This window comes from Nanorana parkeri, unplaced genomic scaffold, assembly GCF_000935625.1.
Source record: "Nanorana parkeri isolate BGI_ZX_2015 unplaced genomic scaffold, ASM93562v1 scaffold755, whole genome shotgun sequence".
Taxonomy (NCBI): domain Eukaryota; kingdom Metazoa; phylum Chordata; class Amphibia; order Anura; family Dicroglossidae; genus Nanorana; species Nanorana parkeri.
In genome coordinates, this window is record NW_017307023.1 from 554,500 (window position 1) to 572,623 (window position 18,124).

Below are 18,124 nucleotides of genomic sequence, written 5' to 3' on the forward strand. Positions count from 1 at the left end.
CCCAAACCAAGTACTGAGTACATATGCATGCTTTTACTTTTCAGAGGTCCGATATTGTTCTATGTACAATCCTTGTTTTATTGATTGCATGTAATAATCTACTTTTTTGAGGTTGTGGATTTGGGGTTCTTGGGGTTTTCATGAGCTGTAAGCCATAATCATCACAATTATGACAAATCACGGCTTGAATTATCTTGCTTTGCATGTAATGAGTCTATCTCATATATTAGTTTCACCTTTCAAGTTGCATTAGTGAAATAAATGAACTTTGCACGATATTCTAATTATTCGAGTTTCACCTGTATGTGGCAGCAGTTGGAACAGCCAACAGACAAGCCTGTGGTCAGGGCTGTTTCACCTTTCCAGTGGAAGACACATGCTGCCCAGGAGATGCAAGTGATGTGACAGATCTGAGAACTGCTTGTGGGTTTTGGCCTGGTTAGCCCTGTTAAATTTAACACCAGAACCAGTCATTGCAAGTGCTTGTTTTTACATGTCAGTGTTTACCAGGATAAGGGAAAATCTTTGCGGCTTATGGGGACCTTTTCTTCAAAGAAAATAGAAAAAGCTCTTCACTGCGTCTGTTTTGTTGCCTGTGTCAGGGAGCATGTCCCAGAGTTGCACAGCTTGTACAAGGAGAGGCAGATCTCTCTTAATTCTTGGCCTCTCTAATATTGATTTTACTACATATAACTCTATCAATAAACATAGTACTGAGTGAGCAGGTATTGAACATGTATTGCACCCGATTGTTTAGTGTAAGCCAAATATACACATTGGTTGGGCCAAGCATACCCAATTGCAATGTCGTAAACACGCCTAAAGATTTTAACAACTTCACAACTGAGAGCAATACAGGGGGTGCTGTTGCTTACGTTCTCCAGAACATAACTTTTTCCTGGCTGTTATGCTAATCCACTGGCTTCAATATTTTGAAACAAGGACCCACAACATGGTTGCAGGTCAGATAAGTCTGAAGTCCTTATCTATATACCTATTCTGGCAAAGTTTTAAATAAAGAGGGGTCAGTATGAGAGAGAATTTATGGAAGGAGAAGTTAGCAAAGAAGAAGTTCCATGGGACAGTCATGACAGGTTTTCTTTTACCAAAGGAAATTTGACAAATTCCATATTTGAAGAATGCACAGCTAGAAGAGGAAATGTGCACATGGATAGAGCAATACAATTCAAAACAATGCAAAGATTCTCCTGCACCTACTCCAGCTAATCAGCAAAAGACTTTAAATGTTTCAAACCTTTAGGTTAAAAATAGGGCACACATTTGCAAATACCTCTGTTCATAACCTAGAATGTTAAAGCACTTAAAATAGTCTTTCTCCTATTATTTCCCATTACAGCCAGTGCTGACTAGCTGTAATGGGAAATATATGTGTAACAGTATATTTGTATTGTTTTAGCGGTTTCCTTTTCATACACATTACATCAGTGACGTACGGTACCTCTTGCTCGGGGTGAGGAATTCCCCAGCATCCCGCCCCCCCCATTTCAGATGAAGCCCCGCCCCCAACAAATCCCCAAGCTAATGTAAAGGAGGAAAAGAGGAGACAGGGAGGAGTCTCCCTGTCCTTCACTTGCTCCTCACCGCTGAGGCTCCGTGACAGGTTACACAGCGGGGAGGATTTCCCTGCTGTGTAACCTGTTAGATGCCGATCTGAATGGAGAAAGAGCTGTCAGCTTCAGACATGAAGCTGACAGCTTTTTCCTCCATAATTCTAGGTGAGGCTCTGCCTCACCTGCCTCCCCTGACCGCACGTCCCTGCATTACATGTCCTTGAGAGATTGCACCTCACTTTCTGTCCTGATGACCGCAGAACAAGTGAGGAGATCTTCTCTAAGAGGACATAGATGGCAATAAAAATCAGTTGTAACACTTTTCGTACTCTACCATTTTTTGGTTACTTTCTTTCTTGCCAACCAAATAGGAAGCAAGTGAATAATCCAGAGAAAAGCTCTAATGCTGGCTGAATGAGACAAAACGCCTGATTCCCCCATCCATGCTAAACATCGCCAATAGGTTAATCTCCCTTGTTTGGTTATTGTATTCTAAAAGCCAGCACCCACAGCTGTCAGAATACCCAAACAGTGACTGTTCAGCCAGCATCATCACCATCTTTGGCCCGGTTCCTTTGACGAAAGTCAACTGAAAAATTGTTGAAACTGGACTTCTTAGACTGAAATGTCTACACTTTTGTTTTAATTTTATTTAGGGTTGCACAGATACCAAGTACAGTACTCGGTACACGTACGAGTACATGTACCGATACTTTTGAGCTCCAAGACTACACTAGAGAAAAATTCAAAAATTACGAGGCAGCTGTCATTTGTAAGGGGCACACGGAGCTCCTGCGATTTGTACATCTCTGTTTTAAGGTACGATTTTGTTTTTATAAATATAAATAAAGGGATGAACATGATACCAGTTTTGTGAGTATGAGTACTGGTACTTGCCGAGTACTTACAAGTATGAGTACTGATACATTTTTGTTTATTGTCATGCGACAGTTTTTCTAAAACAATACAGAGTAATGATTTCAGGACAGTGGTGGAGTGCCAGAGCCAGGTCCCAGCTGCAACCCTGGTAGTTCTCATGAAAATGCCAAGTATCTGCACTGGTACTCGAAAAGTATCTGTGCATCCCTAATTTAATTGATGCAACCTACAAAAGCAGGCCATACACTATACACATTTTGGCCAGTTCTTGATGAACCAGCCAAAATTCATACAGTGGGTGCTGCTGTTGGCACCCTTTTGGCCGGCATCCCTCGATCAGCTAATAGAAGGAGCCAATGAGCTGCCAGCTCTGTTCGGGTATTCTGACAGCGGCCGGTGGCCACCGTCAGAATACAATGCAAACAGCGGGAGATTCCTGAATCAAGCTCTTAAGCGTTGATGGAAAAATTTGTCAGCCCGCAGGTTGAACAAAGAAAATCATACAGTTTATGGCCAGCTTTAAAGTGCAGTAAATTAAAGAAATGTGCTTGTTCATAGTGATCAATAGACATCCACGTCTGGGATCCACTAATTGGCATACAGTGAAATCGGGACATGTAGAGAGTGCACTTGCATGTTCACGGAGGATATGAAATTGGGGACATACATATGCTTATTGTAGAAAGTGGGAGTTAAGCCCTGGGGTAAAGGAACAGTGTGACACTCTTTGCAGGCTTATAGACAAACAAAAAGTGTTCAGCCTCATCAAACCCAGCAAACTGTTTTTGCTTTTCACACAGAGCCTGTGGTGTCTTCTCATTTGCATGTGATCTGCGCCGGGCTAAATATTTGTATAAACTGTTACAGCTAGAGGCAGCTACAGTTTAATATCTATGAAAATCATTCATTTAGCCCATGGGTGCTCTTCATTTCTATAAAATATAGTTGTGTTGATTCCTCTGGAAAGAGAAGAAAAAAAACTTTATTGCAATGGCCAAAAAGGTTATTAAAAAAAAGTCTTGTTTCTGTGACATAAATACTGTGCAATGGATTTAGAAACATATGGTTAGTTGGGATGGGATTTGCATTCGTCATATATAACATTTGTATTTATTTATTTGTAGTTTGGCCACTTTGGGGTTTGAACCTTAAAGGGTATCTAAACCCCAGAACAAAATGTACTATATTGCAATTTACCATTCTCTAGATTTTGGTAGCTGCATGTTTTCTTTTTTCAGACAATTTTTTTTCTCTCTTCTCACCTGGTGGTCCTGCCAGTAACACATTTCACAAAAGGTCATTTGCTGTACACTGTGGAGGAACATTGTTGTCACCCCAGGACATAAAGTGTATTAGAACTACAAAACACTGTCCCTTCTCCTCCTCTTTATGACAGGAGGGGAGGTGTTTTGTAGTGCAAAGGGGCAACTGGAAACAATGTAACTGACAGGAGTTCAACGCAGACAGAGAGCTCACAATATTTCTGGCACAATCAAGAGGTATTTTTGCACCTATCAAACAGATGTAACAAAACACTTACAACAGTAATTTTAACAAATCAAACGAGATTAAATAAAATAATGTTCTTGTTTACATAGCCTTTAAAGCAGGTGTAGCCAAACTCTGGCCCTCCAGCGGTGGTGGAACTACAAATCCCATCATGCATCTGCCTCTGGAAGTAATGCCTGTGGCTGTCAGAGTCTTGCAATGCCTTGTAGGTCCACAACAGCTGGAGTTGGCTATCCCTGCTTTAACGTATCAATGTAGAGCAACCTAACAGGCTCTCTTTAACCCCTAGCCGTCCGCCCATCATAAAATTGCGTGCGGCGGATCCTTCCCGCCAGGAATGTGTACAGCCATCACTGCTGTTACATACAAGCGTTCGGCCGGCTCTATAGCTGGCCAATCGCTTATATAGCCCCCCCCCCTTTGCTGCTGCCTGTTATCCCGGGCACCGCTGTCCCCCCTGCGGTGCCTGGGACCGAGAACACCAGCTTAGTGGCTTCTGGTAGAGAGAAGGAGGAGAGATTAGCATTTCCCCCACCGCTGATCTCTCCCCCTACTCTCTCTAAAGTTGGAAGCGATGTGTATTACTTCTGCCTTTAGCTGTCATTTCGCTGGCTGAGAGCCAGAGAAGAAGCTGATGAAGCAGTTAAAAAAGTGGTTTAAAAAAAAATTAAGTTTCATATTAAAAAAAATAAAAAAAACATAAAAAAAGTTTTAAGTCCCCCGCGCACGGACTTATACACGTAAATACACGTCGGGTGCGCCTACGTACAAAAACAACGATTACACCACACATGTTACATATCGCCGAGAACATCACAGTGAGAGCAATAATTCTAGGCCCATCAATCACTGATAACACTAAACTGATAAGCGGTAAAAGCTTTTAAAGTGTTGCCTATGGCCAATTTTAGGCATGGTAGTTTTTTGCGATTCTGTAGGCGCACGCAATGTTAAAGCTTAACATGTTTGGTGTCTATTTACCTGACGTGACCTCATTTTTTATATTTTACCTAAACAATTGGGTAATAATAAATATTTTATAACATAAAGCAGGTTTTTAAAGAAAATTTTCCGTTTTTCCATTGTACAGTAAAAAATTTAAATCCCAGTTGTGATTAAATACCACCAAAAGAAAGCTCTATGTGTCCCTAAAAAATGGTATAAAATTAATTTCAGTAGAGCGTTGCATGCCTGAATAAATGTCAGTCAAAGTACTGCAGCGCTGAATACTGAAAAATGGCCTGGACAGGAAGGGGGTTTACCACCCCGGTCAGCATGTGGTTAAAGGAAACCTGTGCTGAGAGAAACCAGAAGGTTGCTACTGCTGATTTCTTCTTCTGAAAATTCTAGTTGTCTGGCTGCCATGCAGATCTAATGTCTGCTGTGTTTTCTGAGACTCTGACCTGGAACAAGCATGTGGATCAGACCTCTGACTTTTCAATGTTTTGCTGAATGCTTGTTCCTGGTCAGTGGAATATATGGAAGTCAAAGAATTGGCATTACAGCCAGGGAACTAGCATTTTTTAAGGAGGTCAACAATGGCAAGCTCCAGGTTTCCCCTTTAGAACCAGCAGATTATACTTCTGCGCTCTATAATATACTTCAATACCCCAGTGCAAAATCTTATTTTATTGGCCCCCTAACTGGATATGTAACCTCTGACTGTATGCAAAATCATAAAGTAATAACTGTGGAGCGACTTTACACTTCTCATTTATTGTAAATGAGCCCAGGGAGAAGCAATATAAAATTCTATCCATTCCTTTTAAAGACTGAACAAAGTGATATTTTACAGTTTACAGTCTTGCTGGGGTACATAAAGAATAGCAGGCTAAAAGGCAGGTGCCTTATACTTTACAATGCATGACAAAAAAACAAGGTGTTTGGTCACATGATCTCCCTTGAAGGAGAGAAACAGCCAACAGGAACTTTGATCCTCTAGTTTAACAAAGATCACATGACCAACTGCCTAGGTTTTTTTTGGCCATTTGAGCAGCACTGAAGGGAACCTGCAACAGCATTTTTTCCATAAAAAAAAAAAACAGATCTTGCCCACTATGATAGAGCTTTGTTTGTTGTATACAAAACCTTAGAAAGGACGATATTTTGGTATGGAGTTTCTGCTTTTAAAAGAAAACCTGTCATGGGGGAGATTTGAAGGCCATTGCTGACCTCTCCAATATAAACTATTAATTGAATAATTAGTTGAATAATGACTGTGTACTGGTTAGAGGAAATGGAGATAGCATTGCTCTGATAATGCAGCCAATTGGTTAAAACACTATCAGTCATCTCCAGCTTTTTGGATAGCACACATTTCCCCATTATTCCGAGGTAATAAACTTTTTTAGACTTAAAATACTTCCTCGGGTCATACATTTGACATATTGAAGATACCTTCACCTTGTTGACCAGATTGGATAAAAAAGAACCTTTTGTTTTATAAAATGCCATCATGTGCAAAAGCGTATCTGTGTTATGCCACTTGCTGTGCATATATCCTCCCATAACCCGGACTCTTCCTAATGGCCTGAGGCAATGCTATGTATTTCCATTAACTACAGTGAAAGTTACTCAACCAGTTTTTAGAAATGCTAAGCTCAAGTGCGCATCTCCCCTGTGTCTTACCGAATTCTAATATATATCACCTGCCAGGGAGCATGACTTAATTTACACTACATCCTAGCAATTGATTACTCTTATCAAATGGCCCATAGAAACCAATCTTATTCCACTGTTATCTTTTTTATACAGTATGGAAAATAAGAGCCAATTTGTTATTGTTTGTAACAGGCAATCTTCATATATGAGGTTCATTCTTTTGTTTAAAGGGGTTCTAAACCCTCCGTTTTTGCCTATATCTACTGCTTGCAAGTAGTAGATATAGGCAAAAAGTAAAAAAAAAAACGCTTTAACAGCAGTTTAAACTTACCTTGTTTTCGCTGCGCACTTCGGATTCTTGGCCGGGAGACAAGCAGAGACGCAAGGTAAGTCTATGGACGCGTGCACCCGCATGCAGACACAGCTGGATCGGAAATGCCTGCAAGCAGAGAGGAGTCAGCGCTGGATCGGAGAGTCGCTGGAGGGACAGATGAAAACGGATTAAGAGGGGGGGAAAAATTATCCTTTAATGTCACTTTAACTGATTGGAGTGTCTAATTTCTGTCTGTGCTGGACTAGCTCCTGCACCCCTCTCCTCCCTACATAATATGTTATGTAGCTGCTGGAGGAGGAGCAAAGGGGAATACTTGAGTAACAGCTTTGAGACTGCTGGGTTTGCGGGCATCACAATCAAGATGGTGCTACCCAGTAAGACTCTCAGTGCTTTTAGATGTCTACACAGTGGACGTTTTTACAGGTAATTAACATGCCTTAAATACATAAAATGCACAGATAATAATCCTATTGGAAGATTGTTGTTGAAAGGAATGATCTTGCGACAGGGTCTCTTTAAGATACTGACTCCCAGACCATGTATAGATATAAGGATTTCTGACTTTTCTCCAGCTTTCATTTATTCTGCTCTTGTTCCGGGTCTTTGACTAAGCCAGTACAGTCACAGCCAGGAAACTAGCATCTATCTATCTATCTATCTATCTATCTATCTATCTATCTATCTATCTATCTATCAATCAATCAGCCATTTACATGTTTTGCATTTCTCTGACCAAACCTGCAGGCATTGTGAGAGGTTGAACTTCATAAACATGGTCATGGTCTTTTTTTCATTTTCATTAACTATGTTCTATGTTTTTCTTTGAATGAATCCTTTCCTATAGCATGTAACAAGTCTGCATAGTTTTTTATGAGACCTAAGGGTGGGAGGTCTGACTACTCAGGTTTATTACTTCCATAATACCATAATATGAACATGTTTTAGTATGTGATTGAATTTAGAATGGCCCCAGTTTTCAATATCAAATGTCTAGCTTGTGAGTCTCCTACTCCTTGGACCAATGACTTCTACCAAGGACCAAGTTCATTGCACACATTCAAGGTGTCCTCATATCCAGAGCACATAAGAGTATATGTATACTTGTCTGTTTTTCCCTTTAGTGTTATCGTGATTGTTCCTGAGAGAAAACGTAAACATGCCCCTTTTTATGTTTAACAGTTATAATATTTTAATTTTATCTCTTTACAGGTTGGAAAGACTGGTTGATGTATTGCGGAAAAAGGTTGGAGCTGGCAATGTTCGCACAGTCATTTGAATGCCATCTCGGACTGTATGAAACCATTGGGATACGACACAGCGTTATACTGCCAGAGACCTTGAGGTTGAGAAAGAACTCTGTAAATATGAAGTGATGGGTAAAGGGGAGGATTTCTTTCACACAACTAGGTTTACAAATAAAGTTATTTAAAATGCAACACCAATGCTGCTCCAGGATTATAGAATGGTGACGGGAGGTCTTGTACAGTGACCAAACACTGCCACTAAACACCTCACTACACTATAAATTCAGGTGAACCTGCCGCTCATCCACAGCTTTTGTCTGCAGCCATAGAGATTCTAGTTTTAATGAGAGAGTCTTCCCTCTCTGGGACTGATAACACCACAAGCAATGCTCTTATGAATGACTAGAAGAAGACCTACCTTGTTGGGAACAGAGACATGTTTAGTTCCAGGGGAAATACACCAAAACCTACATTGATGCTCTTTAGAAGATACCAAACTCAGATGCTTACCACTTTTCAAGCAATTATGTGGAGCTTCCATGTATCTATTGTGCAGGCTCTGCATCGGATAATTACATATAATAAAAGACAGGGACAAGAGTCTTAAGGAAACAAAAATCATGTATGAGTGATTGTCACTACACATACTTCTCATGTGCAAATTGTCTTTTGTTTGTTTACCAATATATGCATTTCTTTCACATATATACAAACCAAATAGTTGTTGAACTGTGAAAAAAGGGTAAGAGGAAACATTTATAAATGGGTTATTTCATGGGTTATGTTACAGTTGTGGACAATTAATAAAACTGGGGGAGAAAGAAGTGGAGGTCTTACATAGTACAGAGATCCAGTCGACTTCCACCTGTCATCTTTCCACAGTAGCTCACCCCACACAGTCTGATTGTAGAATCTCCTTTAAACCTACCAACAACTATGTAGTGAGGACGTGCCTGATTGGATATAGATTAATGGGGTAGATTAGGTAGGTCCTCGTATTGCATAGATTTGGTAAATCTAAAGTTAATTGTACAAAGATTGTTCAGATATAAATGTGTATGGTGACCCTAAGAAAGCAATAAATAAGAATGCTGTCCTAAGCAGGAAAGTAAATCCAATGCATCAATATAGTAATTTCATAAATTTGTATTAAATCTTTGTAACATACTATAGGCAATATATTGGTTATTCATTGGTAAACAGTTCTATGAATATGTTTGATTATTAACTGCACTTACAACATTGTTTGCATCCTCAATTTCATTTGTAATGTTATATACTTTAAAGCTGAACTTTGTGTTTCCCAACTAAATACCCTTTTTACTCACCTAAATCAGTGGCCATGTGACGCCTCAGGCCTTCTATCATTTCCTTTGTATAGGAGGCAAGATCCTTCTATGGGTGTCCACATCACTGCCTGTGTGATGCAGACAATTCCAATTTGCTGTCTAATGGCAGGGTCCTTTCTGAATCCAGAAGAAGAGTCTTGTTATAGACCTCAATGGGAGCATGAGATGATGAGGGCAGCCTCTCTAGCTGCTTCATTCGAAGCACCCTGGTTAGTGAGACTGAGAACATAACAGCAATCGGAGGAGAACCACAGAAGGGTCAGTAATAAAAGATCAATACAGATGTCTTGGCCTCAAACAGTCCACTTTGGCACCATGATTCATTATGAGTGTGCATATGCCACAAGACACACATACTCCAAGATGCACATGCAGATGCGCCTGTGCACAGATGAAGAGCCATGCACAACTCTATTAGTAGAACTATGCACAATTCTATTGGTATAACTATGGACATGCACAGGCATGTGCAGGTACTCACTCTGAAATGCTTTGCAGGCTGGATGATCTTCCTGCAAGTCTCAGGACCAGTCAGCGCATGTATATCTACATCGCTGGATTACCAGTTTCCCACGCCAGGACAAGAATAACGGCACCAGCAAGGGATCCAGTAATGGGAAAAGATTGATTTAGTAGGTATTTAAATTAAACAATGCACATGAATGGGTAAGGGGGGGGGGGGTTTACATTTTGCCCAGGCTTTAAAGTAACTCTGATTGTTTCCCAATTGTTTAATAGTATGTTCCCTATTTGTTCCCTGAGCCAGGTTACTCCAGGGACGTGCGGTCAGGGGAGGCAGGTGAGGCTGAGCCTCACCTAGAATTATGGCAGAAAAGGGCTCCTCCCTGTCTCCTCCTTTTCTCCTTCAAACTAGCTTGGGGCGGGGATTCGTCAGGCGGGGGCGGGGCATGACATACTGGGGGCGAGGCTGGGGAATGCCTCACCTGGCACCAGAGGTACCGCACGTCACTGGGTTATTCCTATACAGTAGGGAATATATACAGTAGCCTAGGGCCCGGTGGATGTCTAGGGCACCAGCTCCAAGCTTTTTGCTTCTGTAGTAAACCTGGGGGATAGCACAATTGGTCAAAGCTGTATTTAGAAGCATCTGATAGCCTACAGCTTCACTTTTCAGTTTCCGCAGTTTTATTCCATTCTGTTATCATTTTACTATTCAAGTGTTCAGCGTCATCAGTGAGTATAAAAACAAGAGGAACATATATTATGAAAGAACTTCATATCATTGGTGGATACCAGTCTAACAACATCACTGTAGATGCCTGTGGTTAGCAATGATACTACTTCTGCTTGGGCAGACAGTCTAATTAAATGTCACCAGAAGAGCTAAATGAACAATGTTATCTTGGAAGGTTTATTACTGTGATAAGGCACTATTGCATTTTGTTTCACATTTAACATGTACAACAATCTGTTGTGCTCAAGTGGAGTCCTGGGAAGCATATGTGGTCCTCCAGTGCTGCCTTGGCAGCCCTGAAAACCTTCTGATCATGACAACATTTTGTAAAAAAGGGTTTCACTCTCCAATTATGTGAATATTATGTAAGGTGTTGGTGTGCTTGGACTCGCTGATGGTTTACATATGACCTAGGGTTAGTAATCATCCTTGCTACTAGTTAATTCAGTATCAATATATTAAGGAATTGTTTTTCCTTAAGGCTGGGTTCACACCTGGGCGTACAGAATATGCACGTTTGCCGCACGTTTTTACCGTGATTTGCGGTAAAAGACACATGCGACAAACGCGCATTTACGAGGGCTATCCGGCTGTATCCTAATGGATACGCACGGAAAATACGCCCCAAAGAAGCTCCTGTACTTCTTTGGGCGTAGGGCGTTTTACAGCGTGTTCCTACGCGCTGAAATACGCCCAGGTGGGAACCATGCCCATAGGCAATTATTGTTTTTTACATGTTGAGCGTTTAAAAGCGCGTAGGAACGCGCTGTAAAACGCCCAGGTGTGAACCAGGCCTAAAGAAGGTTGAAAAACATTTGCTGATTAACCTGCATTAAAGTTAAACCAGCAGTCTTCCATATTTTCCTACTGGTTAGTAACATTATAGTTTGATTAAAATATGTGATTACAAATGCAGCGTCTTCTAATATACAGTGTTGCAGGGCTGTGGGAATCACAAGATTGGCTAAACAGAATTAAAGATATTTGGGGAGGAAACACACATGTATTTCAGCTGTGTAATAAAATGTTTGGTCTGCACACAATAATTGTAAAATGTATGGAATAAACAGAGTTATGCCTCTCAACCTTTTTAATGTAGAGTTAAGCAAGCCCAACCTCCACCTACCCAAACCCCATGTCAATTGTACCCAAAACTCAGGCCCTTATGGAACCAATAACACAGCTCTTTTTGTTAAGAACCATCCTCTAGGAAGTCTATGAGTAAGGACTCCTGTATTAAAGTTGAAAAGTATGGTTGGGTTTTCAGCTAAGTCAGTCAAAGAAGTTGGAACTTTATCTCTGATTCTTTGTGATGAGAGCTGTTCCACCAGGAGACGTGTTCATCTCTGAAATACTTTTTGTGTTATAGCATAAAGCAATGAAAGTGCACTCAGGCGAACTAAGAATCCTGTCTCATTTGTGTGTAATCTACCAAAAGAGAATCTGTATGACTGTAGACATTAGATCATCTAAAACAGGGGTCTCAAAGTACCAGACCGCGTACCTGACTTGCCTGAGCAGCTACACGGTCTGCATCTCTGTCAGATGCAGACCGCATAGCTGCTGCTGGCTGTGCTCTCTGTTCCTGCACACTGCATGCAACGTTGTGTGATATAATGACATGCAGTTAGGAAACATTCTCCTTGGATTCACGATCGATGCGTCCAGGGATAATGATTGATTCCTAACTACATGTTATATCACATACCATTATATGCGGTGTGCAGGCATTTATATGCAGCTGCTGTCACTTGATTATTAACTTGAATGGGTGACAGTTGCCGCTTGTAAATGCCAGATTAGGGATTCCTGCTGCAGGCAAATGCAAATTCCTGATGCAGGAATCCCTAATCGCACCTAAACATACACGTGTGAATAGGGCTTTATTGTGTGTACATTAGTGTTTGTAGTTCTGGTTGTGGGGGGTTGTGCATATTTCTATGTGTGCGTATCTGTGTGTGTGTGTGTGCGAATTATGAAATTTGGCAAGTGGCCCCTATGGGGGAAAAAATTTGTCCAGTGGCCCCTGAGTGAATCGAGTTTGAGACCCCTGATCTAAAAAGAGAGATGGCTGGAGTATCTTATATCACAGATATCTCCATGGGGGAACAAGGTTATGGCCAGGATGGATTTTTTTGGCTGACAGCATAGTAACCCTGATATTTGGGTAGTGCTGGTACAATGGCATACCTTTTTGATGTGCCAAGCTCTGCAGTTTTTATGGAACCAAATGGCCATTATACTCATTACAAGCCAGCTACAGTAATTGAGTGTCCAAACCAAGTGCAGCTGAAGCCCCTCTGTAGACTCTCTCAATTCACCTGCAGGGATGAGATAATACACATTTCTGTACACTGGAACATTTCTACCTTTGCATTACTGCAAGGAAAACAGTACACTTACCTCAATTGATACCAAGATGCATTCCGAGTGAAAAACAGTTCGGTTCTTGATAGAGATGGATGATTGAAACCTAATAAATATGATTTAACCTGAATGAATAATACTAGCATTCACTTTCTCTCCTCCCCGCTGGGACACAGAGCAGCGCCCAGCGGGGAGGAAAGAAAGCACGGATGCGCCACTGTATCTGCAGAAAAATTGGACTTTTGGCATTTAGCCAAAAGTGCCATTTCCGCCTGATATCTTTTGGTGGCTGATATATCGGTGCATCCCTAATATTTACAGCAATGCAGAATGCCACAGGCTATAGAGGACTACACATCCCAGCAATACTTTATATAACAATAACATTTCTGTATAAAGTACTGCTGAGATTTGTAGTCCTCTATAGAGGGTGCCATTCTGCAACAGTACTTTATACAACACATTGATCTGCCTCTGAAATGGCATGCCTCATCACTTGTATGAATGAGCTTGTAGCTTTTAAACCTCCGCTTATCTATTATATGAAAAACCTATTGAGCTACAAACTAATGAAAAACCAATGTTGTAGGCAATGTGGTGGGTGGCTACAGTACACAGGGACATCCACATGTATCGCATATGACATTGTACAATGGGCGGATTATGTGCACCTATTGTCTGGTGTCTGTTGCTAAGCTATATAAAATATTCATTACATTCAAAATGTATTGATAACAGATATACTCTGACAATTTTGCAGTGTGGAAAATAATTATTTGATCCTCTGCAGATTTTGTAAGTTTGCCCACTTACAAAGAAATGAAAGGTCTATAATTTTTTATCATAGGTGTATTTTAAATGATAGAGACAAAATATCAACCAAAAATCCAGAAAACCACATGATACAAATGTTTTAAATTGAGTTGCAGTTCAGTGAGTAAAGTCGGCTTGTACCTTTAGCAGAGAAACAGCCCCAAAGCATAATGTTTCCACCTCCGTGCTTGACTGTAGGGAGGGTATTCTTAGGGTCATAGTCAGCATTTTTCTTCCTCCAAACACGGCGAGTTGAGTTAATCCCCAAGAGCTCAATTTTGGTCTCATCTGACCGCAATCGTTCTCTGAATCATTTAGATGTTTATTGGCATACTTCAGATGGGCCTTCTTTAATTAGGGGGACCTTGCGAGCACTTTAGGATCTCAATCCATAGCTGTGTATTGTGTTACCAATGGTTGGTTTGGTGACTGTGGTCCCAACTGCCTTAAGGTCATTCACAAGCTTCTTCCATGTAGTACTGGGCTGATCCCTCACTTTTCTCATGGTCATCCTTGCCCCATGAGGCGAAATCGTGCATGGAGCTCCAGACCCAGGGCGATTGATGGTTATTTTGTATTCCTTCCATTTTCGAATAATCGCTCCAGCAGTTGTTTCCTTCTCACCACGCTTCTTGCTGATAGTCTTGTAGCCCATTCCAGCCTTGTGCAGGTCTACAATTTTGTCCCTAACGTTCTTTGACAGCTCTTTGGTCTTGCCCATGGTGGTGAGGTTTGAATGGAAGAAAGAGATTCTGTGGACAGGTGTCTTTTATATACATAACGAGTTGTCTTTCGGAGCACCTTCTTAAATTGACAGGACTAATATGTGTAGCACATAGCCCTTCTGTTGGAGCCAGAATTATTGTTGGTTGGTAGGGGATCAAATACTGTAGTTATTTTACTCACTGAACTGCAACTCAATTTATAACATTTATATCATGTGTTTTTTCTGGATTTTTGGTTGATATTCTGTCTCTATCATTTAAAATACACCTATGATAAAAATAATAGACCTTTCATTTCTGTGTAAGTGGGCAAACTTACAAAATCTCCAGGGGATCAAAACATTATTTTCCACACTGTATATAATTATTATTTTGCCAATTGTTCCAATCATATAGTTAGGTAGTGATTAATGGCCTGGTTTTCAGCCTGCTTTAAGCATATAAGAACTGTCCATGTATCATTTTCCTAGAAGGTGATAAAGACGATTTTGGATTGTCAGGCGCTTGTTGGAAAATCTCTAAAATGATCTATCCCTCTTCTATGGAGAAAAGGGAAGGAAGCTGAAAGGATCACAGAGGATTGTGAAGGGTCCCAGCAACTATGAGGATAATTTGATCTGTTTATTCTCATAGGTCTGCTCATCTTAAAGTGACACTAAACTCAGCATTCAAGTACCTCAACTATTAACACAAATGTATCTTATTTGTGTATTACCCTGCTGTACATCCTCAAATTATCTCTGAATTGGTGCTGACACTGTCCTTTCTTCATTACAAGTTACTAGGGCTGGTAATGATTAAAATTTTCCTGTTCGATTAATCGAAATTCTTTTTAATCGATTAATCAACTAATTTAGATTAATTATAACACTCATACAGATCCAACTGCTTTTAGCTGATCTGCTTGCATTGCAACTCTGCATTAGTCAGTGGTAAATGTGGTATAGACTGAATTACTAACCTAAACATGAGATTGTAGTCCATCACAGGAGTGAACCTGGAGCGGTGGCTACTTCACAACACACACAGGGACCATGGGGAACAAAAGTAGCCACCCTCCAGAAGGATAGCACCAATTTATAGATGTACAACAAGCACTCTTATGCACCCCATCCTTCACAGTGCAGCCCATCACTCCCACCTTTTGGATTTAAAAAAACTATCCCCTGTGCACAGGATAAAAAAAAGCACACTTTCCCTTGCTTCCCACAATGCAGTGCTTGGAGCCTGAATAACCTGTCCCCAGGCCCTGTGAGGTGATGTTGGTGGGGTCATGCCTCACCCTGTGCATACAAAGGTATCCAAACAGTTGGCATTTGCATAGGATCTCTAGGAGGCTCTAGTGGTGCAGGTGGAAGTGGTCAGCAATGTAAACAAAACATGAGGAATCTGAAAGTGTAGTTCCACTTTTGCAGTCAAATTTGAGAAAACCCCGCTATATGTTTGTGTTCCCATTCACACAGCATACCTAGAAATAATTTACAAATATATATATTTCACCTTGGATACCTTTGGACAGACAGCAAACTACTCTGAATAATTTTAAAGTGAAAGTGGAGGGACAAAGTGAGGACAGACTGAGTTTCCTCTCATTAACAAACCATGCAGAACCCAGATCTCAAGATCTTTAACCCTTTGTTAGGACAGATAGTGTTTAAATCTAGTTTACAAATGATGAGATCTTCTAGCACGGTACAGACGGGGTTAATTACGGTAAGTATTAACTCCCCAGCCCCCACCTTAACATTACATAGCAGGGGGAAATAGTTTTGGAGTTTTCAGAAAAGAGCAAGTAAAATGGAAGCAACCTTTTTTTAGTTTGTTGTATGAATGGGAACATGTAACAAATAAAATTCTGGCTGCAAAAGGCAAAATACACATTAGGTCTCCAGTATCATCATTATTTTTCTAAGAGTTTACTGGGAAGTGTACATTAATACGTGTGTATGATCACCCTTACTTATGTGTACTCTACTTTTGTTTCATCCAAGCACTATATATCATTAGCAGTATTATACTTCAATTGTAACAGAACAATGGTGTCACTGATGTGAGTCTGCCTTGCATTTTAGTGTAGGGTTTTGAAATCTCTACGCCAATAAAAGCATTAAGAAGCTTTTTAAGTGTGCAAACAGCTCTTTTGGGTGGCTCATTGTCCTTGTTTTTTGGTTTGGTGTGCAAAGTGTTGACCTTTTTTTATTATCTTTTTTTTCTCCTAAACCCTTCATATAGTTAGGAGATTTATGGCTTCTTAAGTTGTGACCTTAACCCTATAACCTTCTGATACCTGGATTACCTGTATCCCAGAAACCGGTCCACAAGGAACTCTGACCATTAGACTGCACTAAAGAGTCACACTGCCATTGCTGAATGCTGCTGATTCCCAAGCCACATTCTTTAATTATTTATTTTGGTGAGGCTAACTATATTTACTCCTAACATTTCATACTGGTGTATAATGCTAATAACTTCTAGTTAAAGTGGATGTGTCATCTGTGCCAGGGAAGCATGCTAATGTATCTAAAACTTAAAAAAATACGTTTCTGCAAAATTGTACAAGCAAATAAAAAAATATTGTAATGTAATAAAATGAATTATTTATGCCAGCATCTGACTTATAATGGTAGAATACATAACCCCCTGCTCTTATATGAGAAGTATGCACACATTATGTTCTTCACTGCACTTGATATGCTATGACTTTTTCTACCTGTTGATTGCATCAATTTATGAAAGGTGTCCAAGTTGGTTCTGTCAATTTGGAAGAGGATAATGTACAGGTAGTCCCCGGGTTATGAACAAGATAGGGACTGTAGGTTTGTTCTTAAGTAGAATTTGTATGTAAGTTGGAACAGGTACATTTTTTAAGTGTAACTCCTGCCCAAAAAAACATTTTTTGTTTTGGATAGCATAGGGAAGGGTTAACCCCCTGTAACTTTTGTTTTGCTGTCTGGGCCCCTGTTCAGAAGATTTCACCTCACTTTCTGTCCCTGTGACAATTGGATTTTGGGTTGTCGTGGAAACAAGGATTGGTGATATAGCTTCAGTGGAGACACCTTTTTCCCATGATAACTCTTACATGAGTGAATTTCCCTTCCTAGGGTTAGATTTCCTCTCACTTCCTGTTGTTTCAGGGACAGGAAGGGAGTTTAAATCGTTCTAATGAGGATACAGACAGCAATAAAAACCTCACAGTGACCTGGAAGAAGAGGTGAGCACTCCTCGCCCCCACGTCTAACAAAGCCAAATTCCTGTAATGTACACATAGTACTATGAACCAAACCCCAAAAAGGTGGACAGACCTCGTCGGCATGAGTGCGGTAGCATTACAACTACCCCTGCTGTACAGTAATAGCCTCCGTTTGTAAGTCGGATGTTTGTAACTCGGGGACTGCCTGTATGAAGGTTAATGTAGTCTTGAGTCATCACCACAGCAAAAGTAGCTCTGAATTAATGCTCAACAAAAATGTTACAGAACAGTTGTGCAGGAACTGCACACAAAAAAAGCACTGTATGCAGTCTTTAAGCCAAACTCCA

General features: G+C 40.5%; 1 protein-coding gene across 1 annotated transcript in view; it reads left to right on the forward strand.

Moving 5' to 3' along the window:
* Positions 1 to 8,336, forward strand: part of MIPOL1 (mirror-image polydactyly 1) — a 288,139-nt gene extending 279,803 nt beyond the window's left edge. The window contains exon 10 of the mRNA XM_018564483.1: positions 8,104 to 8,336. Coding sequence (XP_018419985.1) covers positions 8,104 to 8,170 — 67 coding nt within the window. The 3' untranslated portion in view covers positions 8,171 to 8,336. The remainder of the gene's footprint in view (positions 1 to 8,103) is intronic.
* The last annotated feature ends 9,788 nt before the right edge of the window (positions 8,337 to 18,124 follow it).